Raw genomic sequence first — 27879 nt, 5'->3', positions numbered from 1 at the left:
ACACCGGGTGAACATAGTAGCTCTAAAATGGACCAGGAAAAGCTCGACCACCCTGATGATGAATTTACAACTGTTGATGCTTCTATGATATCAAGCACAAGTCCATATCAACCGACAACTGAACCTGTTCCTCATAGAAGATCTGTGGGAGGTGGTTTAGTGATGGAAATGCGTTTTGTGAAGTCTGTACCAGGTATGATTTCTTTAAATATTTAAAGCAATTTAGAACTATTGAATTGCAGTTCATAATCTACCATAATACTCAAATTATTATTGATCAGCTAAAAATTTGTTGAATAATTAAACAACTAGACAACAAAACACACAAACTAAAGCAATCTCAAAAATTGCAGTATAATTACACGCCTATGTTATGTAGAGTTATTGTTGCTCATTAATAATTTAATACAATGTGGGCATGTGGCTATACACTGGCGCCGTCTTACGGGGTGGCCATGCCACCCCGTAACCGCTGCGGTGGGGTGGCAGCCACCCCGTTGAGGTTACATTACTTAGGCTGCAAATAAATGTAATTTGAACCGATGTTTAAATCTTTTTTTGATCATTGGTTTTCGCTTCAAGTCAACGTAAAGCAAGAGGTGAACCAATACAGTATTGCGAAGAAAATGATTGTTTTTGTCACAAGCATGATATTCGCGTAACATCAAGCAAGCTACGTCAAGGTTACGCAACACGTGGCTACGAGTTTTTTCCTTGTTGTTGCGATCGTTTTGTTTGTTACTTGTCATAAGTCATTGTTACATTTGTTAGGTTTACAATGGGATTTATTAATCAATAAAATACGATCTTTCCATTGCCTCCCTCAAAATTTATTTTGGAAAATTTTTTAAACTGCTCATAATATCGCTATAAATTATGACAGCTATAAAATACTTGGAAATAAAATTATCTCGATGATTGATAGCTCCATCCCCTATATGAATATATATTTATTTTTAAATTTCATTAAAAAAATGCAATTTTCGAAAATTTTTGAGTTTTATTTAAAAAGCGCACTTAGTAAAGTAGCAGTTTTAACGTTCTGTAAATTTACACGTTTACATGATTCTATTCGAGGAAAGCTACACCCCATGCCAGTTCCCAATAATAAAAGCAACCTTTTTTAAATTACTCAAGATTTTGCATTTTAATTATTTTCCATTTTCAATTGGAGTGTACTGTCATCTACTTCATGCTTTAATTTCTACTTTAATTTCTACTAATATTGCGTGTCAATGCGTGACAAACTGTGAGGTGGGAATTTATTGGTCTGACATAGGAGTTGCTTGTTACATCATAGAAAAAATTACGAAAAGTCGTCCAGTAAAAGTTTTCGCCGACATTCCAGTTTTATTCAGCTTAAAGATGCCACCGAAAAAGCGTTCAAAATTGCAGCCCTCCATTGAGTCATTTTTTGTTGCGTCTAGTCAAGATTTCAGCCAGCGTGAAAGTGACCAAACGCCTGAACGAAACGAAAATGTGCCACTGCCAAATGGTGTTAGCACGATCAGGGAGATGGAAGAACCGAGCACGAGCAGGATAATCGTTGTTGAAGGGAGAAGCTATCAAAAATCGTGGGAGAGCGAATTCCCGTTGCTAGAATACGATAGATGCAAAGATAGAACATTCTATCCGATTTGCAAATGGGCAATTTCGCACAACAAAATAAATGTGGCGTCGTTAACTCCATTAATTCAGAACTCTGTAAAAGTTTGTACAGAAACCGAGTATTTGTTTCAACTGTGTCGTAACTGCTTGATCTATTGCAAACAATGAAACAATTTCATTAATGCTTCCAAACGTGATCTGCATTGTGAAAATATACTTATCGTTGCCTTCCACCACCTGCGAGGCGGAGCGATTGTTTAGTGCACTCAGGCGCATAAAAACCTACTTGCGATCTACCATGACGCAACAGCGATTGAACCACGTTCTAATTTTAAATGTTTATCAAGCTGAAGCTTCACGGTTACAACTTGACCAGTTGATTAACAGTTGGATTGACAGAGCTGCTGTTCGTACAAATACTTTTGCCAAATGTTAAGTGTCAGAGCAGCAACGTAACAATAAAATTCACGACATACCTCCTGTGCTTTGTTTTAAAGTTGCTTTGTAAATTATCGAGCTACAAATCAGGTGTGAAAAGACAATTGCATCTACGAAACACACTTAGTAAAAATCAAACAAAAACATGCAGTTTGAAAGTTTTTAGGTTGTCATATTGTGCTATCCGCCACCCCGTGCATAAATAAAAGTCGGCGCCTACGGTATGTGGCTATATCTACCGCATCATACATATAGCCGTTCCATGCAATGTTGTTTAAATCTGCGGTGCTCTTGTTTTGCATGTGCATAATCATGCATGCAATCCAGGCTTCTAAACTCCTTTATTTTTATGGCAACCAAGCATGGCCTACCAGAGCTTAAGTATATTATTTTACACTTCTATTAGGGACTCTGCCCAAAGTAGAATTTCGAATCCTTAAGATTTGAATCCATCCAGAATCAAATCTAAAAACCGCTTTTTTATCGGGTAATTGGATTCGGAAATAATACAGAGTAAGGAAAAAAACTATAAAAAAAATCGAAATCCGCCGATTTGCAAAACGCCTGCAAGTCACGTGCGTCGTACATGCCAATCCGTATCTGCATGTGATTAACAGAGGTCCCATGTGTGTGTGCGCGGCTGCGCGCGTGTGTTGTTTTGAGAGAACAAAGGCAAGAAGAAGAAAACGATTGAACTTGAGAATGAGAACTTGTTAAAATGATGGCTTTGTAAAGCTTCTTTTTCATGCCGTTATGTTTATTTTCTCAATAAAAAGAAAAGGTTAAAAATTTACACCGAGGATTCTAGAATAGGATTCGAAATTCTAGATCTGAAAATAAATTCTAGAATAGGCAATTATTCTACTTTGGGCATCCCTAGCTTCTATGTCACTAACCTCTGAGGTATAGAAATCAAGACGTCAGTTTCATCCTTCACATTAACACAGGCAGTGGCGTTTGCAGGATTTTCTCTAAGGGGGCATTCAATTTTTTTTCGAATTGAAATAACGCCCATTTGCAAATAATAACCATTACAGTACCGTTACAAGTCATGTTGTGTAAGATTAGCCTACCTTACTCAGCTTGCATTGACAATATTTTTTTTTAGTTTGCAGCAACTAGATTACTCATTTGGATAGATTTTGTATTGAAAACAAAAAAATGTGATATAACACTCTTGACGTTGCATATAATGTTTTACATGGATTACGTAGCCTACTCAACCCATTGAACCACACTTATTGATGGTGTGTTCTGTGGCGTACATAGGATTTTCTTAATGGTGGAGGAGAGCATTCGATATAATTTGACATTTTTTTATGAAGAGTAGCTTAATGCTACTTTATGGTCTGACCAAGGTTTAAGGTAGGCGAGGCTATTTTTTGATGAAATATAAACTCTGACTGTCTTTGCGTATGTCACTGTACTTTTGGATTGAATCATTAAATAGGCTATGTGAATATGAAAAGCATGATCCTAGACCTGGTAGGCCTAAACCAGGGATGTTCAACCCGCGGGCCGCACTGCAACCCACCTGAGATTTTTGTGCGGCCCGCTAGTCATTTTCACTCCAAGTAGTATTTTGAACCTCATGGAGAAAAAGAAATAAAATGGGAACTTTATAGAAAATGAAGAATGGTTTTCTTTCTTGGTTGGCATCACAGAAGTGCTAGCCGAGCTCAATTTGCATTTACAAGAGAAAGGTCAGTTGTGTAGTTCAATGTTCGAGTGAATAATAAGTAGCTTTACCAGGAAATTAAAACTTTTCATAGCACAAGTGAAAGCTGGCGAAATTGTACATTTTCGTAGTCTATCTGAAAAAGCTCAAGACCGGTCTGTAAACTATGAAAAGTATGCTAAGTTGTGTGATGATTTGATTTGTCCAGAAAATTATTGTTTATGTTGGGCAGCACATATTGTTGCAAGCAGTTATTTTTATCCATGAAAAACATCGAAACTGCAGAAAGAAACAGACTGACCGACAAACACTTAGCAAACATCTTAACTCTTTCATATCTGGGCTTTTTGAGACGATGTTTTTCTGGGCAGGGGCACAAAGTGCCTTAAAGTTTAACCGCTTATAACTTCTTTCAGTTATGAACTAGAATCTTTTACCGCTGGAAAAACAATCGCAAGGCCTTTGAGCGTTGAATGATATTAACATGTTTGTAATACATATTATTAAAGTTTGTTAATAAACGTGTTTATGAACGCGGGTCAAATTTGAAAGCTGCCTGATTTTTATAATAAAGAAACAAACTTTCGTTTTTCCCACTCTCGTGTCATTTGCCTTTTTCTAGACCTCTTTTTCGCTGTGATGGTCAGAAATAAAAACTAAACTCAACTGAAGTGTGAAGACGTATTGTCGCCTGATTAGTTACGCTTGGCCGGCCAACAAACAAACTATGACAATTCGATGATTACGACGATCTTGTGTGTGTTCGAACAATGCCCTTAGAATTGCGACTGCATTCCACATTTCGCTGCTTTCCAGATAGAATAAACAAGTTTTATTCCGTTACAGAAAGTCTGTCCCTGATGTTTCGTCGATGCATTTCTACGTTGAATCAACGTAAAATGCTTGATCATTATTGTAACAATATGTTGCTTACTTTGATTGTAGCCTATCGCACAAACTACAAATCAAACATTACGATTTTTTCTTTTTATGTGCTCTACCCTTGTTCGACGACATTGCTGAAGTCGTAAATACGCTTGTTTCTTAGAAGATGCTGAAGCCCAAATTTAATTATTTTTGATTTGATTCTTTTTGATGCATGTTGTATTCCCATAATCATAACAAAATTGCTCGATTATTGATTTCACAACGCCTTATCGTACCCTAGATTCTTGCAAGTATATTCACTTGTATTTATCTCGTAGAGCGTCGATACAATATAATATAACACCTGTCATGCTACATACATAACGTGTTTTGTCAGCACCACGGTGTAATGAATTCTAGGTCATTGATTTTCGTGATGAGTTCATAGCGTACCTACAATGAAGAATGAGAGGTACTTCAAGCGGTCCCATCATTGCTAAAATCATTATACGTTTCACATATTTGTGTAATCGGTTGTAACAGTCAAATTATGCCAATTTACTGTCATTCAACCTATTTAGACAAATATAGATGAGTTTATATCGGACAGAAAACAAAGTATCCTGGCTCATTTTAATTTCTTTGCGCAAAACTTATAAACTTTACAGCTATTCTACGTCATTTTGATGTCTCATGGCACTTTGTTATTTATGAGATGAAGAATACTTTGAATAAGACACAAAGCATTCCTGATTATTGCGGCAAACTCTTGAATTATGTAAAATCGTACTGATGAATTCCTCTAAAGGTGCGATATAGATTATCTGCAACAGGTTTGCAGTATATTTAGCTCTGGGAGTAGGCTACTATGAGCAACTGTCCAAATAAAACGACATCTACGATATGTTAGTATGCTAAAGACCAACGTTGCGTACAGGAGTAATGTAGAAATGCACATAATACCATGGCGATATTACAAGTCAGGTTACATCATTAGGCTATATGAAAAAAATATGTTTTATGGCTCAATTAATTTGATACTGAAAAGGCCAGAAGTAAAGTAATAAACTTCGGAGCATAACCGTAGGATTTAGAGGAAATTCGGACTATGAATATCAAAGCTAACACATTAGCGAACATATTATTCAAACGTTTCGATAACTGCTGTTTTCATCGTCAGTCAAAAGTAAGAATGAAGCTATGTTTTTACAATGGCAAAATCAAGCGAAAAATGCAATACAGTAGTTGAGTCACCTCGGCTATCAAAATCAGTCACTCAACAACGATTCAACATCTGCCAACGTTGAATCAATGCAAATGGCTGACTCTGCCAGCAAGGGATAGTATAGCGTCTGAATAATAATTGTAACGAATGTCTGCTCTTTCCTCCAATTATTGTATTATTAAATTTAACTTCTTAATTGCTCAAAACACGAACAGTTGAAGAAAAAAATCTTCTCACACCCTATATTGGATTTATTTTTCTTGCAAAATGAAGTCCTTTTGTTTCAGCAAGTGGCCCATGTGTACCTTATACCACAGTTCAAAATTATGGTTTCGAATGTGTATTATGATGCAAGGCAAACGGCAAATTTATTAGCAACCGAAGATGAAAGAGATGCAAATTTTTCGGATAGCGATGTTGATTTGCCTTTATCTGATGGTGAAGGTGGTCCACTAACATCTGACAAGAGTAACGAAGATGAGGTCGTGACCGTCAGACATAGGCAGTCCCAACGTCGTAGGAGCCATGACATCAAATCATTAGATAGCGCCTTGGATGAGGAAAATTACCATACATTGCCTGACCAGGAAGAGGAGCGAATGTCGGTGGTTGTTGACTAAAGAAGTAGAGTGAAAGTTGTTTGGAGTACCAAGCAACCATCAATAAGAGGAAGACAAAACTCTGCTAATGTGGTGCACAGTTTACCAGGAGTAAAGCGCGATTATCAATATGCAACGACGTCGTATGATGCATGGCGTTTCTTATTTACAGCAGAGATGATCTACATCATTGTTTCAAGCACCAGCGCATGTATACGAGAGAGGCTATCGCGAATATCGGAGGCTCAACGAACATCTTGGCATGCTTCACATTTTCAGCAAACTGATGCCATGGAACTAGAAGCATTCATTGGATTGTGGTGTATTAGAGGACTACTCAAGCGAACATTTCACCGAATTAAGGTTGCTTTTCCCATTTATATGGACATCCTATATTTAGTGCGACAATGTCGTTGAACCGATTCAAATTTCTGTCTGCAAATATTCGTTTTGATGATAAAAGTACTAGGGCCAATCGCTGGCAAAGTGACCGATTTACAGCAATCAGAGAACTTTTCCAATATTTTACTGGAAATTGTGAAAAGATTTTAATACCAGAAGACTTCCTTTCACTGGATGAGACTTTGTTTCCATCCCGCGTTGGTGTGTCCATCAGGCAATAAGCTTCAGGCAAAAAATAAGCCTGCTAAATATGATTTGTTGCTAAGAAGCATAAATAGTGCGCGTATGTCATTCACCTATACCGCCATAGCTTATGCGGGTAAGCCAGTAGGTGTACCAGGACCACACTATCTGACTTCCACTATGGAATATGTGGAAACGTTGGTACACAATTTGGACAGAGTTTCTTCGCTTCAAGGACGAAACATATCCCTTGATCGCTTTTACACTTCACTTGATTAGGCAGAATGGCTTTGGAACAAAAACATAACTTTAGTTGGAAAATGGCAAAGCAATAGAAAAGGGGTTAGCGAGTTAAAATCTCTCACTGATTGGGAAGCCTTCAGTACCAAAATTTACTGGGAGGAGTCGAGAAACCACATTACCGTTACGTCGTACGCAGTCAAACCAAAATCTACCGGTAAACGCAATGTTCTGGTCTTATCAACTATGCAGCCAATCCTTGGAGTAACCAAAGATGACGGAAAGGAAAAACCTGCAATAATCAAGCTCTACGATTTTACCAAGGGTGGGACTGATGTCGTCGACCAGAAGATGGCATATTATAGCGTCAAGCCGAAATCAGCAAAATGGGCTCTGTCTGCATTTTCTTACATTTTAGACTTTGCGCGGGTCAATGCGATGACCATTAGTTACTTGAACCGCGAGTTGTCCTTTTCACAAGCCAAGGGAGACGAAAGTTTTGTGGAGGGGTGGCAGCTAGCCATGTCATTAGTCAAACCACACATGTCTAGACGATTGGATGATGTACCTATTCTACGTGGGTCACTCCGCCATACAATGTCAACATTTTTGGGACGAAACCATAGATTAACAGCAAACTCAAATTTGCTATTACCAGTGGTTTTCATAATGAAATAACGGGCTATCATAAGATTTGTTCTTATCATGTTATCGTTGATTATGAGATTAGATATTTTAATCACAGTATTTGGTCATTTCTGCTATATGGCTGTGAATCGTGGACTGTATGCCCGAAGATAGTGAAGAAGATCAACAGTGCTGAAATTTGGTTCATTCGTAGAATGATGGGAATTAACTGGATGGATAAAATCACTAACGAAGAAGTGTGGAGACGCTCTGGGTGCACCCCTGGCGTCCTCATCACAACTATCAAAAAAAGGCAAATGACATTTATCGGGCATGTCTACCGCAAACGCGGAATTGAACACTCGGCAATGATGGGGCGATTTCCTGGTCAGAGATACCAGGGGCGTCCAGCCGTCCACGTTTGGAAATCTTCAAAAATCTTTCAACGTGGACAAACCAAAATTTTGAAAATCTAATTAGAAGTATGGACAATCGATCGTTGTGGAGACTCACGGTAGCCGACGCATTATTCAGGCATGGCCGATGATGATGATGATTTGGTCATCACCGTTTTATTCAAAATCAGTGTATTTTTCTATCTATTAATTGATCGAAATATTACTTATAAAGCTGTGCGGTTCAATTTCATTACCATTATACTTGACGATGCTAATTTACTACACTTGCAATACGGTCTGTTTTGTACAATATTTCGCACAAGTCATATTTTTTGTGACTGGAATTTCTTGTCTTCGAAAAAGTTTGATAAGTCAGTTTTTCTCAATGCAATGACTAGCTGCATGTCTTCATTTTCAATAAACAGTGCCTGGATGACTTTTTCCATTTTCGCTGATAGGCATTACTTTCACAGATCAAATGTTTGTACTGTTTCATCGTCTGACGATGGTGAACCGCTGTAAAGCGGCCGATATTTCCTGCGAAAGTTTTGCGTAACAAAAAAGCATTCATTCCAGAGGAATGCAATTTGAAACAAACTCATGATTTTCTTAGGTTGTATCGCAACACCGCTGAACGTTGTATCGACATAAGCAAAGTATCTATAAGCTGCTAGCACTCGCAATGACACGATAGGACATATCAAGCTGTGCTTATTTCTCTACGATGAGAATTAGGTCAGGGCAAGAGTGGCAAACCAGAGTTGACCTTTCGCTGCTTGATATTTGAGCAAACAAATTATATGGTAGATTATAAATATTAGTGCAATTTCTTTGTAATGTAAAAACGCCCAAAAATGCCTTATATTTATAAGGAAAAGTAAATTTTTGTTTAGTTTAGCATTACTCCATGTTATAATTCAAAAATATGCGTTCGAACGGTCAATTTTGAAGCTGTTTTCGGGAAATTAGAATAAAAACCTACTTTCTATCGTTTTTTCATCTCAAACACTTTATTTCAATAACTTTGTGGGGTAAAATTTTAATTTCTACACGCACAGTACACATGGCTATTATCTTGCAAAATATTTTGGCTCTGTGATTTTCATAGTTCCCGTTATTAGCGATTAATTAGCACGGGGCTAAAATAGCCCGTGTCGAATATCGAATATTGTGACGTCACACGCGTGCCAAAGGATGGGTTGTAACCCCTAACCCCCCCCTCCTTGGCTACGCCACTGAGATGCTGTATCGGAGGATGGGGTAAGACACATCAAAAGACGCATCGCTTGGCTGAAAATCTACACTGTCTTCGCCGTTCGCAATGAAGCGTCCACGTTATAAGTTGCAAACTCTTTCACAGTTCAGAAGAGCTTTGCCAGCGCAGAATTGCATCGTTTGTTGTTACCCAACCAGAGATCTCTACCCAACCACAATTTACAAAACTCACTCTAAACTATTACTTACATACGTTCGACGTCTGTTGATGTTGTGTATGTCTTGTAAAAGCGGCGCGATCATTTCGGTTACAGCTGCACAAGCTAACGCAAGGCGAGGCACAAAAGGAGATGCTCATAATAATTTGACGTCTACTGGCGTTGAATCAATGCAAATAGGGTGATGTTTCTATAAAAGATTCAATTCTGCCGGCGCGTAACACCAGTGAATAAAGAAACAACAGGAGAAAATTTCTGCTCCTAAAAAGAGCAAAATGCAAAATGTTTCTGACAAGGTGTCATAAACCACGTTGTATTTCAAAAAGTATCTGAGATACAAATTTTTGAGTAGCATCTCCAATATGCGTATGGTTTTCAGCGTTTAAAATTTCGTAAGGCATGAGATGCCCTAGCCCAGGCATGAAAGTGTTAAGAATCAAGACAATGTCCTTTAATGCAAATGTTGATAACCTCTTACTTTAGACGGAAAAGAATGTCAAAAATCTCATAGACTTTGTATTGTAGAAATAAATTTTTGTTTCTTTCTATGTCTATGCTATTTGTTCCTATTTTCAAAGATGAAATTAACGGTTTTTAATTGTTTCTTTATGTACCTATTTTTCGTGAAATTTAATAGGTCCTGCGGCCCATTGATTTATTTCAAGTGACAATGCAGCCCACTATAATAGAAGGTTGGGCATTAGGCTGTACCAAATTTTGGTAACTTTATCGGATTACTTAGCAAGTTTCCCAAAAGTTGTGGCTTAGGTACCTAATCAATACGCCATATTTATTTTTTGAAAAAAAATTGGTCTTACGCCTCCACAATGCTTGTTTCCATGACGACGGGCCCAAAATTGACGAAACCGCTATAACTCCGGAACCACTAGAGGTAGAACCAAAATTTATTTTCAAAAGATGCAGAACATCCAAGTTCCTATCTGTTGTCAATACATTTTGTAGGCCTATGTGCAGCACTTTTCCCAAAATTTACAAAAAAACGTGTTTTAGCCTATTTATCAGCAACAACTGCAAACACAAAGCAATGAAAATGAATTAGTATAATAGCTAACATCCTATTTAAGCAAATAAACAAAGGTTAAACAGTTTCACACATCAGTTAGCAAATAACACTTCTCTAAACTTGCACATTTCAGCATGTCTACCTTGAAAGAAACATAAAATACTATACAAACAGTCAGCAACAACTAAACAACAATCGATTGGCAATATTAAGCTGAAATCTCACATTGCAACCAAAAAAGTTTAGCTTTGTAAAATTGATATTGATATTTCCAGGCAAAGAACATTACACAGTGCAATAATACCATTATAGAATAGAATTGCAGAATAGGTTTCAACAACAAACTTAAAAAATTCATAGCAATAACTAGTTTATGCCAGAAAGTACAATGCAACACAACAGGCTGTGGTCCACAGTCAATTGATTGTTTAATTCATCACAAAACTCATCCTTGCAGCTTCAACAATAGTTTAGGTGCTGGAGTGCTGGTGTTCATGGTCTTGAAAATACTTTTTTAGTCACTCTTTCACTAGATGTTGCTGCTCCAAGTTGAACCTGTCGTAACTGAGAGACCATTTTTAACAATATTTGCTGTTGTTACAATGAGGTGCTGCTGTTCGGACAGGATTTTCCTAAAAGAGGTCAAATTTCTGACCCAGTCAGAAAAGACCACAAAGAGTTCCTGTGCTTAAGCTTGATCTATTTAGGAGGAGTCTTACCTGAAGACACAATTTTTTCAATAAATGCTCCTGGTGCCATTTCCCATGCCCGTTGGATGGCCAAAGTAATTTATACATTGAAAATTGATTTGTTTTCGTCTTCCCTGCAGCACAATGACTTACTGGATAAACAGTTACTGGAACAGTTCAGATATTCGGCTTTGTTTCTTGTGACTTATCACTTGAAGCCTTTGGTGAACTTTTACCAACCCAACTTTAGCACCAGTTGCAGATTTGAAACTGCATCAAACCCTGAGAACCGACTTAACATCCATGGAAAGAACCTCTTCAACCCATCAAACTGCAAGGATGATGCCAATGCTTTCAGCATACCTCAAAAAACTGGACTACCATTTCTGGTATATATTTGTCAGAAAGTCTAGTCGTTTTTAGTAATGTCGTACCCATTGGTGACAAGAAAGCTATGGTGAAATCTTGTTTGAAATGCAAGAATAGCAAAACCAAACTTTCAATCCAACAAATGCCGGTTCTTTATGACACTACAACATTGGCAGACTTGATTGGTCCTGATTCTTGGACACTGATTGATATTTTGAATGTTGACTGGTCTTTTCTAAAGACTGATCCAGGGTGTTGGATTGTTAATACATCATACAAACATGCTCAAGCCTTAGTGCAGTCACTCAATGTTGTGAATGATGCAGCAGAACGGGCATTGGGTCTGTTGACTGCCTTCCACACCAGTAAAGTAACTAAAAATCCAAAACAACAGCAAATATCTCTAAAAATGGTGTCTCAGTACATGTTCAACTTGGAGCAGCAACATCTAGTGAAAGAGTGACTAAAAAGAGTCTTCAAGACCATGAACACCAGCACCTAAACTATTGTTGAAGTTGCAAGAATGAGTTTTGTGGTGGATTAAACAATCAATTGACTGTGGACCACAGCCTGTTGTGTTGCATTGTGCTTTCTGGCATAAACTAGTTATTGCTATGAATTTTTTTAGTTTGATGTTGAAACGTATTCTGCAATTCTATTCTATAATGGTATTATTGCACTGTGTAATGTTCTTTGCCTGGAAATATCAATATCAATTTTACAAAGCTAAACTTTTTTGGCTGCAATGTGAGATTTCAGCTTAATATTGCCAATCGATTGTTGTTTAGTTGTTGCTGACTGTTTGTACAGCATTTCATGTTTCTTTCAAGGTAGACATGCTGAAATGTGCAAGTTTAGAGAAGTGTTATTTGCTAACTGATGTGTGAAACTATTTAACCTTTGTTGATTTGCTTAAATAGGATTTTAGCTATAGTATTACACTAATTCATTTTCATTGCTTTGTGATAGGCTAAAACACGTTTTTTGTAAATTTTGGGAAAAGTGCTGCACATAGGCCTACAAAATGTATTGACAACAGATAGGAACTTGGGTGTTCTGCATCTTTTGAAAAAAAATTTTTGGTTCTACCTCCAGTGGTTCCGGAGTTATAGCTGTTTCGTCAATTTTGGGCCTGTTGTCATGGAAACAAGCATTGTGGAGGCGTAAGACCAATTTTTTTTCAAAAAATAGATATGGCATTTTGATTAGGTACCTAAGCCACAACTTTTGGGAAACTTGCTAAGTAATCTGATAAAGTTACCAAAATTTGATACAGCCTATTGGGCATCCCTGGCCTAAACGAATAAGTAAAAACTGTAGACGAAATCGGTTAATAGTATACCGCTTAAACCAGAATGGCCCGTTTCGGTGAGTCCAATTCGGTGAGTCTGATTCGGTGAGTCCGATTCGGTGAGTCCGATCCCTTAACGGGGGATTTTTTCAATTTTGTTTTTAAATTATCGGGTACCGTAGCCTAATTATATTGCCGTTTTAGGGTTAGGGGTTAGAGGTTAGGAACTCACCGAATCGGACTCACCAAATCGGTCTCACCGAATAGTAGCAGACCCGCTTAAACGTATCAATCGTTTATTTGAATCAAAACCTGAAATCCCAAACCAAATCCAATCGGTTAAGCGTATACCGCTTAAAAGAATGAGTCGGATACTAGTATCAGGATTTGCTTCTCTTTTGCATGTTCCTCATTTATTTAATCGAATACTTGTACCCATAAGCGAAAAGAGAATGTCTCTTTTGCTTTGCATAATTGTCTGCAATGTTCAAAGGAGAAGTGAAGCAAAGGTGAGACAGACGCATGCGATCAAAACAAAGACAAGTGTCTGTAATCCCACATAATAGCCCGTTTCAGAGAGTCCGATTCGATAAAATCCCGATTCGGAGACAGCCCTTTTCGGAGATTTTTTGAAAATCCAATGACGCCTTCTGTTTCTGAACAATTAGCATTCTAAACTGCCACTTAGGTTTCAACTTAGTTGATTATGTCCAACGCTATTTGGAAACTGTTATTTTTCGTTGAGACTTTATTTCATTAACCTCTATTGTTAATCATGAAACGCTGTTGGAGCAAATCGGTGTTGCAATTGATCGGCGAAATGACCATTGCATTTGACCATTCTCTTTTTCGTTGAGACTTTATTTCATTAACCTCTATTGTTAATCATGAAACGCTGTTGGAGCAAATCGGTGTTGCAATTGATCGGCGAAATGACCATTGCAATGACCATTGAAATGATCTGGTGACGTTGAAATGATGTAAAAATGACACTTTTTGCTGGCAGGGAGCTAGGCTACCATACCGAAGTTGAACTTGACCAATTAAGCGGTTGCAAACATATTTCCTTTTGATGCAACCTATAGGTTACCACGTTTTGTTTGCCTTTACATTACATTCAAAATTTTGTTGACATCAAAAATTCTTTGACTGTTTTGAGTTGCAGCATCTTTTTGTGAAAAAGGTTGTTGTGATGTAAAACAAATATTTTGAACAGTCTGTTCAAAATACTAACTTACAGGCTGAAGGCACTCAAAAGTAAATACTGGATGAGATATATTTGAAATATCATATAAAATCAACAAATAGCTTATTTAAAAAATGAATGACATAAGGAATGACAAAAACATGACGCAAAGAAGGTGGATGAAACAATATCAATTCTATAGCCCAGAATGTGAATGCTGTGAAACGGCTGCACGGCTAAAATTGTTTGGAAACTACTGCCATAGCTTATGCATACAGAATACAAATGGTCTTTACAACAATCCAATTCATCAAAGATGCATTGCAAACACCAACAATCCAATCCTTCATTATCATTCATTTCTCTAATGTAAGCTAATTCCTTTCAATATACATAGTATACCGCCATATGCCTCTGTGATTTTACACTTCTCTAAAAAAGGCTGTCTGCCTGGGTTTTTTTTTCGCTGAGACTTTTCGGTCATTCGTCCGAAATGACTTGACAAATTCGGTCATTTTCTATTTATTCTGGTCATTTTTGGTCATATGTAGTCAATTGGCTATATATTTTTTTGTACATTTTGAGCGAATTGACTATATTTTTTTCAGACATTTTGCTGAAAAATTGGTCAATGACCGAAAAAAAAAACCAGGCTGTCTCCGAATAGGGAATTCTCCGCATAGTAGCAGACCCGTAATCCCAGGCCATAATAATCTTATGTGCTAGACATCGCACTGCAAACAACCAATTTTCGCACAGCTGGGCTTCATGAAAACAGAAGAGCAGACAAAAGGAATAATCGCGCTTCCCAATAAAGAATATTAAATGCTTTTGATGTCATCCATCGGCGACTGGCCTTCCAAGGAATGGACGCAGAGAAATTATTTCGGCTTGAGAGGGAAGTGTTGGAAAGCATGTCTAAAAGTTTAAACCAGAATGCTTTGGAGAATTTTTTTAAAATTGCTGAATAAATGTAGCCTACTGTTGTGAATTGTAGTGCGTAATTTCATTTGTGCAGTTTTGTTCAGTTGAAGAACACTGCAGATTAATTATTTCACAAGACAGCACAAAAGACTTGAAAAAAAAACAACTTTGCAACTTCAAAACAAACAGTGAGTGTGAGCCGTGCTCTTCTACCATACCTCTATTTTCGTAGGCCACGTTCCTTCCTCAAAACTACACAGCAGGTACGGAGCTAAAAATAGCACGCTTGAATCAAAAACTTCAAGGGTCAAAGTTTGCGTTGTGACGTCACAGAGATTGGTGAGATAAAAAGAAGTCCGATTGTCACAGTTTGCAGAAAAAATGCTTTGATCGTACATGCTCTCCCAGTCTGCAAAGCTGGCCTTTTTACATTGATTCAACGTCTGCAGACGAAGTTCTTTCAGGCATCGCTCCTGCTGAGCTTTGCCGCAAAGCTGCCACACTCTCCCTGGCTCGCCAGTCACTGTAGCCACACCATGCGCTCCACAGCTACATCACCAGATCGGTAATAAAGAAACGCCTCAAATCAAGAAGCCCCTTTGTCGCTCAAGCACAATCCTTGCTGGAGCACAACACCAGTGCCTCACCTTGGATCGCCAATACCTGGCAAGAGGAGTGGACAGACAACACCTCTAGACTCCACACCTTTCAGGGTTCGATCTTAGCGCTGGTCCTATGGCCAATGTCTAGTGCGAGTTCCCCGCGGACCAGTACGAATCGTTTCGCACTAGTCCGACTGTCTAGTGCGAAAATATCATTGTATTATGACTGTCGTTTGATCGTTTTCTCGTTTGCACTTCTATTCAAACAAGAAAACACGTGATCCGTGCGTGTTAAACCGTAAGAAAAAGGCAGCAACATTACGTGTTAAATCATAAGAAAAAAGCAATTGCAACATCACGTGACGATGTTAAATCGAAAGAAAAAGGGGAATCGCAACAACGCGTGAGCTCTGGTAGCCTAGTACAGTACTCTCAAGAGATCTGATGCATAAAAATGTTAAGATTGTGCTAGAGTTTAGAGAGCATGTAGAGGCATCAAATTAACTTAATAAATAGATTAAATTAATATTGATTGTTGACTGTTATTATTGAATTAGGTACTATTGAATAAGAATACCGTACTTAAAGAGATCCTAAAGGAAAAACCTGACTTGGCAATTTTCCACGTTCTTTGTGTTTAACTTGCTACCATAAAACAATTTTCAATAAAATTTTGCCCCACTGCGGTCTGACCACCATTGAGCGCGTGCTTTTGTCAGAGCTTTCAAAACCAGAATGGGCCTGAGCAGCGAAGCGTGCGACTGTACAGTCTACGTAACAAAAGACAAGCAATCAGCTGATCACGCAACAGTTGTTACTGCCGGCAATTTAACTGTAGGCTATGTATGTACGATTGTACGTACATCAAAACATCAGATTTCAACGCCAAAACATCAGACAGTTTGAATGTTCAGTTCACGCATTTTAATGCTTAATTTCCGTTTGAAAATTTCATTTAGTATGCCTTTAAGGTTTATGCAAGATTGCTTAAAAAATTCGCGTTCTGTTCAATAAAGTTCTCTTTATTACAAAATTTATCAGTAAACGGGACGGACCAGTGCGATCTCGTGCGGACCAGTGCAAATGGTGAGCCACTGGTCCGGTTGGCCAGTGCGAAAAAAAGTTAAGGCGACCCCTGCCTTTGTTCATGACGCTGGACCCATGCCGCCAGGAAAGGAGCTCAGACGACCTGCCTGGGTACGGTTGAATCGCCTCCGCACAGGTGTAGGGCGCTTTGCTTCCTTGATGCACAAATGGGGCCTATCAACATATGCGGCATGCAACTGTGGTGCAGAGGAACAGACAGCAGATCACATCCTCTACCACTGCCCGACGTTTACTCCTCCAAGGGCAGTTGGCCTGTCAATGCTGGAGGACTCTACAATCAAGTGCTGCTCAAAGAATGCCCGGACATTTGACCCCAATAAAATGTCCAAAAAACAACCTCTCATACGAAAGAAGAAGAAGACGATGAATCAATGTAAAAAGTAAAAAAGAATGTAAAAATTGTCCGCCCCGATAGCTCAATTGGTTAGCGTGTCACTTCTGGAACGAAGAAGCTTCAAGATCAAGCGGCGCTGGTTCGACTCTCGGGGTGTGCGCTTGAGCAACGCACGTTAAGGACTGCTCTCCATTCAGCGGCATCTAATGGATGGAATAGTTCCCCGGCAACAAGACTTCAACAATCGGAAACTTCACTCTGTCAATCTCGGTTACCGGGCCTGCGTCAGTGATTCAAAGCCTCTACAAGTATGCGAAACTGCCAGGATTAAGCTCTGCAAGAAGCTTTCCCAGTCCGAGGATAAAGATTCAATCAATCAATCAACCAGTTTTGCTGGCTGAAACATACAGCATAGTGTTATGTAACACAGAACTAGTAAATTCTTTGAAGTTTAACCAGAATTGCAAACAGTTGTAGGAAGTATCAGTTGTTATGTGCGTTGCAGCCTTGTCAGCACAGACATCTTAATAATTACGCCCATTCACCATAAACCGCTTCTTTTAGCAAATTGGTTAAACAAATCAATTGTATAATCGTATCAAAACGTCTGGCAAATAGGTGATATGATTAACCGATTTTGTCCTGTAGTTCGATTAATAGACAATGTCTTCAGATTAAAACCTGAATCTAACCGCTCTGTGAAAGTTTAATCGAATGCAATTTATTACAGTACTGAACAAAAATTTTCGTTCCCTGAACATATATAATGAAGAAGAAGGCTTACCAACAGTACAGGGTCGTGTGACAATCATATCTCCCCACTCCGAAATTCACTAACTTGTGAATTTCAAGAAAATGAATTGTCTTCTTATAGGTGTCAAATCCACAACAATGCTTGATATGAACGACTCGGTCACATGTCTTGTAGGCTACTACAAACGAATTTATTTTCACACAAGCCAGTTCAGTTTTAATCAGCTAAAAATCCATTTCGATCTGCTAGCAGCTAGATCATCTTCAGTTAAGCTGGAAGCAAACAGCACAAATGATGATTGATGAAGGTGCAAAAGAAGGAAAAACATTTTACTCTTACTACGTTAAAGAATTGATAGAAATGACAAACAACCAAAAGCAAAATCAAGTGAATATTTTGCTTTTGGTTGTTAGTCATTTTAGTCAGGTTCATTATGTATTTTCGTTCAAATTTTTGGGAGATTAGCAAACCTATACATTTTCGGAAAGCTTAGACTATGAGGACTTCAAAAAACGTTGATTACATTTGCAGAGATGTCTGCATGGCCGCCATTTTAAATTTTCAAAATGGCCGCCCCAAAATATATATTTTGCTCCATCTCGGCTCCTAATAAACTTAGAAACTTCATCAAACATGCTAATCCCATATTTAAAGGGTCAAGGAATCCATTACAAGCATACCTAGGTGCCTAGCGTTAACCAATTTCCAATTATCCGCCATATTGGCTTTCAAAATGGCCGCCAAAATTATATTTCTTTACATTACTACTTATATGTCGGCTGCATTGGCGAATGGTGAGAGCGCTGGGACGGCAATCGAAAGGGCGCCGGTTCGACACCGCTCATGAGCATGCAGCTGTGTCTTTGGCAGGACACTTAAAGGCATGCTTGAAGGTGGACATGAAGATTGGCTTCCTTGCCTTCCCGTCCACTTAATCTAAATCTTCAACCACCAGGTGTAAGCCTGGATACGACAAACAAACTACTTATATACAGGAAGCTCAAGTAAACGGCTAACCAGTCCTCCAACATTTTTTTTCAGGGATTACTGTACTGGTATAGTTTCTGAAGTATATGCATATCCGTTTGACTGAGAATTCATTTGATGTTATCTTGCTGGAGGTGGTATATTGATGAGGTATTTGTTCTGTCTTTTCAGGGCAAACACAACATGAGTGAAGACTCCACAGGTTTCAAGTTGTCCATCACCAATACGAATAAAACTATAGACTGGAATCAGTATATTCTGTGTAAAGCGTGAGACAGTTGTTCAAAATCCGAAGATTGATTCCTATGAGAAGTTGCTTGAAAGTCTTTTGGAAAGATCAAGCCTACAAGATGGAGAATATGTTGCTCTCCAGGGATTCTCTTAATTCTCTAAAGAAACCATGCTCCAACCAAAAGCAACATGGCATTGAAATAGTTACCTCAGTGCAACCCATCAGGTTTCCATACAATGAGCCAGGGATAGATTTCAACATGTCATGCCAACAGGAAAATATGCCTCCAAAAACGAGGACACAAACGAACAAGCTCGGAAATGGATACGAGCACATTAGCTACAGCAGTGCCATGCACTAGATCTGCAACAGAGCCTCTGTCAAAAGACTGGTGCTTCTTTCAGGTAGATGATGGACAATCTATCTACAAAGTGCGAACAGAGAATTCCGGAAGAACACTCAGGCAAACTGTGGAAACTACTCAGGATCCGGTCCTAATGACAAAGTTGAGTAATGCAATATCTCCAAAAGATGCCCATGCGATAGATGTGAGATACCACAAGCTCTGCTGGATTCGGCATGTGTTTTATGTCCTCAGAGATAAAGCCAGTGACAGAGAAATCTATCAACAATGAGTTACCAATGCAGATGCCGTGCTTGATCGAATTGATCAATCTTGTTGGGATCCAGACAGAAAAGCAAGCTTACCTTCCAATGGATGACATTGAGAAAACTTACCTTTTCATGCCTGGAGGCAAAGAAGAGGCAGAAAAACCAGAGAAACACATACCGAAATTGACACGACAGTGGCTGAAGGATAAGATTTGTTCAGAGTTGCCAAATATCAAATCAGTGAGACAGAAAGACAGAAGAAAGCCATCTATTCTACACAACCTTGAAGCTTGTGAAGAGATGGTTCGCACGACTATGATGCAAAGATATGGCAGTGAAATGGACAAAACCAAGATGTTGTACAAGACAGTCAAAGTAATACGAAGCGCCATTGCTAACTTGAGGTGAGAGGTGAGAGGTCGAACAGTAGACATGTCAGCACTAATGAAAATCCAGAACATAATGTAATATATTTCAAGACCAGACGCCAAGTACCGCATTAACCCAAGCAGTCAACGTGTGTCTTCCGGACACTTGAGGTTCGTGAAAATCCACAAGTAGGTTACTGAGGTTGTCATTAAGTGTTCATCATGACACCCGAAACAAGAACCTGGTAAATCTCCTTCATGCACAAAACTATTGTGTATTGTACAACCGAATCCTGCTTTTGGAAACCTTACTTGCCAATCCTGTTGCGGAGAACACCAGAAAGTTCAATGGGCTGTATGTACCACATTTCCTCAAGAAAGGACAGTTTCTCTTCTTTGCCGTTAACACATACTTTGCGAAGGACACAATCAAAGGGAAAGGCACCACACATGGAACAATCGCTGCAGTATATCAGAAAGCAAATGTTCCAGGAGAACTGGTCGCACCAGAGCTCGAACTTACTGCAGCTAAGTTATCAATCCTTCCATATCATGTGCCCATTAAGCCATGTGCCAAGCTAAAACCAGAACCTGACAACAGAGCTCGGAGGTTTGAGGCCAACACAACAGGTGTTACTCAGTCATATGAACTGAGCCAGTTAGGGTGCGGAATGGCCCGTTTCGGTGAGTCCGATTCGGTGAGTCCGATTCGGTGAGTCCGATTCGGTGAGTCCGATTCGGTGAGTCCGATTTGGTGAGTCCGATCCCTTAACGGGGGATTCTTTCAATTTTTTTTTTAATTATCGGGTACCGTAGCCTAATTATCATTGCCGTTTCAGGGTTAGGGGTTAGGGTTAGAGGTTAGAAACTCACCGAATCAGACTCACCGAATCGGACTCACCGAATAGTAGCAGACCCGTTAGGGTGGGTCATAACATCTACTTTGTCCAGAGCAAGATTTCCGGATCGGCAAGATACAAGTCACTCAAAACAAAATATGGCGGATAATTGGAAATTGGTTAACGCTAGGCATCAAGGCATGCTTATAATGGATTCCTTGACCCTTAAAACATAGGGCTAGCATGTTTGATGAAGTTTCTAAGTTCATTAAGAGCCGAGATAGAGCAAAATATATACTTTGGGGCGGCTATTTTGAAAATTCAAAATGGCGGCCATGCGGACATCTCTGCAAATGTAATCAACGTTTTTCGGATTCCTCATGGTCTAAGCCAGGGGTCACCAACCTTTTTTGCATGCGGGCCACTTTGGCACTAAGGAGAGCTGTGGCGGGCCGCACTAATAAAATGTTAGGTAGGTTGACTTTTATGCTAGAAAAGAACGCATTTCGTACCCAGTAGGCTATCCAGCGTTACATGTTGTTCATATTTATGTTAGAATACCGCAGCAACAAAATTAATCGAACAACGCTACTGCCAGGCCAAGCTCCTTTTACAACACTTTTGACTTTTTTAACAATGCCTAATAAATAGAGGCCACTTGTTTTGTGCACTTATAGCGAGGCGAGCGGTTTCATCAGAATATTCATCGCCAAGCAAGAGTGGTGTTGTTACTTCGCTTCGCAAAAGATACATCGCAATTAACAGTTTCAGTAAACAAGGAAATGTTTGACACATTGCAATACAGGCAACAATAGTGACCTGCAAACATATCAGCGAAAAATAGGCTCTAATAACAGGGAAAAAGAAACCAGGTAGCCTACCATGAAACAAACGCTTGTGGAAATCAGCGAAAAATCGTAATTCTATTGTAATTTATGAACAGTCTTCCCTCTAAAAAAGCAATGAGTTGGTTTTTCATCCTTTTCATGAGAGTCTATAAAACCGTCTTTCTTTTATTATAGACAACTGTCACTTGCGGTGCTCATCAGCGTGGCAAGAATTTGTTGATTAACAACATTTTGCAGTACTTGCTTCGGCAGTACATATACTATAATTGGAACGATACAGAGAATATTAACATGGCTCCTTCGCAAGGATGACACGCAAAATCGTGAAGCGTTCCATGTTTCTTAAAAAAAAGACATTTTGCAGGTACTAAGCTAAATATTTTCATAATACAATCAGAAAAAGTCTCTAAATTTTTATGTAGTATTTTGCCAATTTATTATAAATTGAGTTGGCACACCGACCCATTTTGCCAACAAAAACTTGCACAAAGAGAACACTGCTTGTGAAACACAATAACGGTGAAACTCGCACTAGTGTTTACATGACATTTGCAAACTTAAAATAAGCAACCTTATGCTCACAGACAATTTCGAAATTCGAAAACAGACGTTTTAATCAACCACTGGGACAGTGTGGCTGGACATCGCATTGGAATAACTTTAAGCAACCCCACCTAGAACTATAATCTGATTGGTCGGTCGGTGGAATAATATGCAATGCGAAAATATGCTTCACGGAAAGTATTTTTTGCCTTCGTGCTCTTTAACTCCTCAAGAAAAGTATTTTTGGTTATACTTGTACACTGATACCTTCCGCGAGCCGCAGCGATACAGCGTGGCGGGCCGCATGCGGCCCGCGGGCCGCCATTTGGTGACCCCTGGTCTAAGCTTTCCGAAAATGTATAGGTTTGCTAATCTCCCAAAAATTTGAACGAAACTCTTTATATTGACACAGTGAACCTGACTATTTCCATCAATTCTTTAACATATCAAGAGTAAAATGTTTTTCATTCTTTGACCAAAAGACAGATGACGTTTATACACGCAAAACTCTTAGCCTCTTTTTTATATTGGCAAAATTATTATGTTGTGCACTGAGGGATACCACTGAACAGAACGCCAATTCAGAAACAAAATTACAGTAAAAATGATAAATTTTTCTGAAATTAATTTTGTCCTGTAGGCTAAGCGAAATAAAAATAGCTGCCGTCCACAAGTGATTAAGACTTTTCCCCCCCCCCCACCCCAGGAGAACTTGTCCCCAGGTTTAAGAACCACTGTTACTGTTGTAGAAGGCAACAATCTTATTTTTTTAGGAAATGTTTTGGAAGTGATGACAACTGTGTTTTTGCTTTTTCATGTTTACATTTATGCATGTGTTAAAAATCAAGTGGCGTAAAAAATACTACTGATCTATGAAAATTTTGTGGTAAAAATCAACATCATTTGACAAAAACGGTTCATCTTAGCAACTATGATTTTAATGGACTACTGTTCGTTGTTAAATGCAACATTACCTGACTGTAAACAGGAACTAAATATTTGATACCAACTGTATCACACGAAAGTTTTGAAAACCATACAAAATTTTTAGTTTGGTTTTTGAGCCTCTCATGTAATACAGATTTGTCAGAAAAACAAGTGCAGTACAAAGCAATCCAACTGTAAGAAAAGATTTATAGATTGTAACAATATTGAAGCATCTTTTTGTGGTGCAACATTTAAACATTCTAGGGGCTGGCTTTTTGCACTATCTTACTATATTTAATAAACATAGTCTTTATGTATATTTTGAGCTATTATGTGTTGTTGTTGCCAATGGCAACATATTTCTATTCAAATAATGGACTAGATTTGGGTGCTTGTGCTGGAAACCTAACACGCATCTGGCAACAATGGTAATAGGAAAAGATGTTTCGTTTTTTTAATGTACCGGTACTGCTAATGTTAGAAGTTTTGCAGTGATTTGAGATTTAGTGATCACAGATCACACTGTGGCATTTTAGGTTCTCAAAACTTTTATTTCAAAGTGTTGTGAAGTAAATTAGCTGCTCAATCGAAATTACATTGGCCTTCCCTTCGGTTCGGCTTCCAGTTTGCACGTTGCAAGGCATGTGTAATTGTGTATATAGATCGCTATAGTATTTTCATATTTGTCCAAGTGCTCTAATGTCTATTAACGATTTATTTTGTATTTTTAGGTATTCTCAAAGTGATTGAAATTATTCTTAGCATCATAGTTGCTATATGTGTCGGATGCATTGGTATATGCGGCTCATCTTGTGGCCCAATCAATTTTATGCAGTTTGTTTGTATCTCAGCTATCCTAACTACATGTATCCTTTACATTGTGAATGCATTTGGCCTCCTGAACAAGATTCCATTCATTGACTGGCCCCTAACAGATCTGGTAGATGCTGTTATCTTGTTTTTGCTATATTTGATAGCCAGTTCAATTCTTGCTGCCAATATCTCATCTGACGCAAGCAAAGCTGCCACAGCTTTTGGCTACTTTTCTACAGTGGCTTTCATTGCCAGCGTATGGTTTTCATACCAAGCATATATACTTGAACGACAGAAGCGCCACTCCTCTGTTTCTCACATCAAAGGCGTCACTGAAAATCCAGAAACACAAGACTTTGCATAAAAAGAATATAGACACCATAATTATGTTGAATTGTTTGTGATACTTGCATCTATTGTCTGGCCGTCGTACGATGTTTATATTGTGATTTAACTGTTGTGTTTTGTTAATTTACAACTTTATTTGAAATTAGTATCAAATCAAACAAAAACTATCATGAAAGGTTGATTGTAATCCATATCACCAGATAGTTAGTAGCCTATATGTCCAGTGTCCACATACTTCCAGTCTGTATAAGATCAATTTATTTTTTGTTGGTTGATGCGTGGCTACCTAGCGATACGGCTTGATTTGTCACATTCTGCAGGATCTTTTGGTGACTGTCTGAACGAAATTTTCTAAAAATTGTATTTTAACGTCATTACTAGACACAATGCAGGCCTCGAAATTCGTTTTTGGTGACGGCGGACAAACGTGTCCGGTCTGAGCAGCTAACTCGGAGGACAAATTAAGTCTCACGGCGGACACACCAGTTTTAGCGTCGATCGTCATGCTTAATCACTTTATCTTGTTAATTCTTTACCATTTGAGAACGATAGCTACGGTTTAGAAGGCTTTTTAAAATTTCAGCGACATCACTTTGAAAGGCTTTCATCAGCAACTACGTGCGCTTGAAGAGTCAAAGCGCCGTGAGCTGCTTAATAGTAATACGCCGCATAGCGGATAACTTCCACCGAACGAGGTCGTGTGGCTTTTTGTGTCGCAATGCTCTGGGCACAAGTAGGAAAACTTCTACACTAACGCTAAAATTTTCTGATGTGCAAAGTTTCACTAGGCTTTTTTCATAAGGTTTATTTTTGCGTGTCATGTGAGCGAAAGTGAATGTTCCCTGGGCCTTTTCTTTCTTACTGTAATACCAAAACTTAACTAATTTTGTACGGTAACTAACCTTACCTTATCAATATTACTAGGAGATCAAAGCCAGACATTGTGACGCAAGACTTGAACTACGTTGCGCGTGATTAGAGTAGAAGTACCGGTATTCCCATCGATTCTTAGCGAATAATTTACCTTTGTTGCGCTGATTCAATGTCATCAATCGTTGAAGCAACATAAACATCGACAGTTTTCCTTCTTGAATGGAAGCTAAGGGATACAGTATTCACATTTTCTAGATGCACGGTAAATTACATTCTCGCAACAATTGTTCGTGCTATGCAATGATGATTTGTATCGCTCGTTCCTGTGTTATTTCTCGGCGGACAAATATGACCAATCTGGATGGTACTTCCCGCGGACATCACATGCTATGACGGCGGACATGTCCGCCGTGAATTTCGGGGCCTGCAATGGGTTTTAGCTAGTGATGCACCGAAGGCAGGATGTTTCGGCTAGATAATGGCAACTCCGGTCGGAGCTTCCGGCCTTTGGTCTGCTTCATATGATCGATGTTCCTATCGAGCGGTTGCATATTACTTTCACCAAGCAGCATGAAGGGTGCTTCATGGCAATGCTTATTGCTTAAGGTTCTTTAAGAGGTCTATTTAGGAGTAAACTTTTGAGTGGATTTAAAATTTAACAATGTTTCCCATCCACCCGATGTAGTATTGTTTTTAAAATATATATTATATATGTACAATGTACATTGAAGATTTTGGATTAATTTCTTTGATCCTATTTTCAACCTTACATTCTCTGTAGCAACCCCATGTTGCGTATATGCAACAAAGTTTTTGAAAAGTACAGGTAGGTTATGTGACTTTGGAGAAAGTAGAATGAATATGTGAAAAATGAAACAAAAAGAACTTTCAATTGACCTTTTATAGCTCAATGCTGCATATTTGCAAAAACTTGTACTGCTAAGTATTTTGTGTTGGTGGTACTACAACTACACCTTTTAAAAAAAGTTAAAAATTAATTGTTTTTTTTTTGAGGGGGGAGGCGCTACAGAGTTAAGAGTAAGACCAATGTTACAGACAACGTGTGTTTTTGCATTACTACAATACCACAATGGTTTAAAAATTTTGATTTATCCAAGGTTATGAACTTGACCACAGCCACGCACACTCAGCTTGCACACACACCTCCGGCCCGAGGCCGGAGTTGAAAGAAATGGCCGGACCCGGAGGTTATTTTATCACTAGTTTTGACATTATCAGACGTTGAAAAACAAAGATAATTTGTATCCTAAAATTTCAATCAGACTGTTAGTCGCCTTTCAACAGTCTGATGTGCGTTTTTTAACTTTTTTTTTGTTCTTAACTGCTTCTCCAAAGCAACAAAATGTTTTGTTTTTATATCATTAGGAGTCAGCAAAAACTAAAAAAATCTTATAATTTTTCAGTCAAACACTAGCACTAGCCTATCGGTAATCAAAATGTGCAAATTAGGCCTCACCTCCATGTAGCCATGAAGAAACTATCACTACATGGTTCATGTAAACTTCAATAATGAATATCCAGGGATATCTAAAGAAGGGGATACGAAGGCTTTTATTACGTCTGACAATAGAAGGGCTTTCGTTTGTCGTAAATAATCTGTGTTTATCGTAAAATGACAATTGGCACCGATAGTAGTTTAATAAATCTTGTTATGATAACTTGCATTGCGCTATTAGCATCAGGCCTGGATATTCACAGCATGCTCATGGTTGTTAATTCAACTACCCATATGCTTTCTTTACATCTAGCCTACTGCAAAGGCTTTGTTAAAAGAAAACAGCTTACTGGTAACTTTTCAACTGTCTTTGTAAACAAGAATTCTTTAAATATGCTCTACGTAACATTTGCTAACTGTCTTCTGTAGCTCATTGTACCAGGTGCCAGTGGCGTAGCTAGGGGGGGGGGGGGCGGTCCGCCCCGGGCGGCACGTCTGGGGGGCGGCACTTTCAGACAGGAGGTTTTTTTTTTTTTTTGATAATGCAAAAGTACACGAAAAATAAAAGCAAACAGAATGGCAACGTTCAAAACATCTTAAACATCTAAAAACGTTTCAAATTTTCATGAATTTTTCTGCCGTTATGTTTTTAATACGTTACAAAATTCCTACTAGCATTTTGTTAAGCAGAGGCGGAAACATGCTCTTCAAACTTGGGTAGCCTTGTAAAAGGTTACAAATTGATTATTTTAATTCTGCAGCGGTTTTTGTGCTTTTGCATTCAGTATATTACTAAATTATAGTGGTCAGTGGCGTAGCCAAGGGGGGGGGGGGAGGGTTGGGGGTTCACCCCCCCCCCCCCCCCCCCCCCCCTTTTGAGAAAAACTAAATGGAGAAAACTGAATCACTCTTTGAATTTTACGAAGCAGATCTGCCGTGTATAAATTATATCTGAACTGCGTATATGTGGTATCGATGTCTTATCAATTCTTCCCAAACCAGCTTGCCAAAAAGTGCTGTAGCCTAAGTGCATTGCCATTTTTCCCGCAGTCAAC

The 27879-nt window shown here is 38.7% G+C and overlaps 1 protein-coding gene and 1 non-coding gene across 2 annotated transcripts; both read left to right on the top strand.

Annotated features, from left to right (window-relative positions):
* On the top strand, positions 1–27685 carry LOC145764602 (CKLF-like MARVEL transmembrane domain-containing protein 4). The gene is made up of 2 exons (XM_082576232.1): positions 1–193; positions 24066–27685. The coding sequence occupies exons 1-2, from the start codon at positions 28–30 to the stop codon at positions 24509–24511; spliced, it is 612 nt and encodes a 203-aa protein (XP_082432358.1). The 5' UTR covers positions 1–27; the 3' UTR covers positions 24512–27685.
* On the top strand, positions 22101–22207 carry LOC145765802 (U6 spliceosomal RNA). The gene has a single exon (XR_014288668.1). It is a non-coding gene; the product is annotated as a U6 spliceosomal RNA (small nuclear RNA).
* Positions 27686–27879: the final 194 nt, after the last annotated feature.

Source organism: Aplidium turbinatum, chromosome 2 (genome assembly GCF_918807975.1).
Source record: "Aplidium turbinatum chromosome 2, kaAplTurb1.1, whole genome shotgun sequence".
NCBI classification, from domain to species: Eukaryota; Metazoa; Chordata; class Ascidiacea; order Aplousobranchia; family Polyclinidae; genus Aplidium; species Aplidium turbinatum.
Note: the sequence above shows the minus strand (reverse complement) of the source record. Positions and strands in the feature narration are given on the sequence as shown.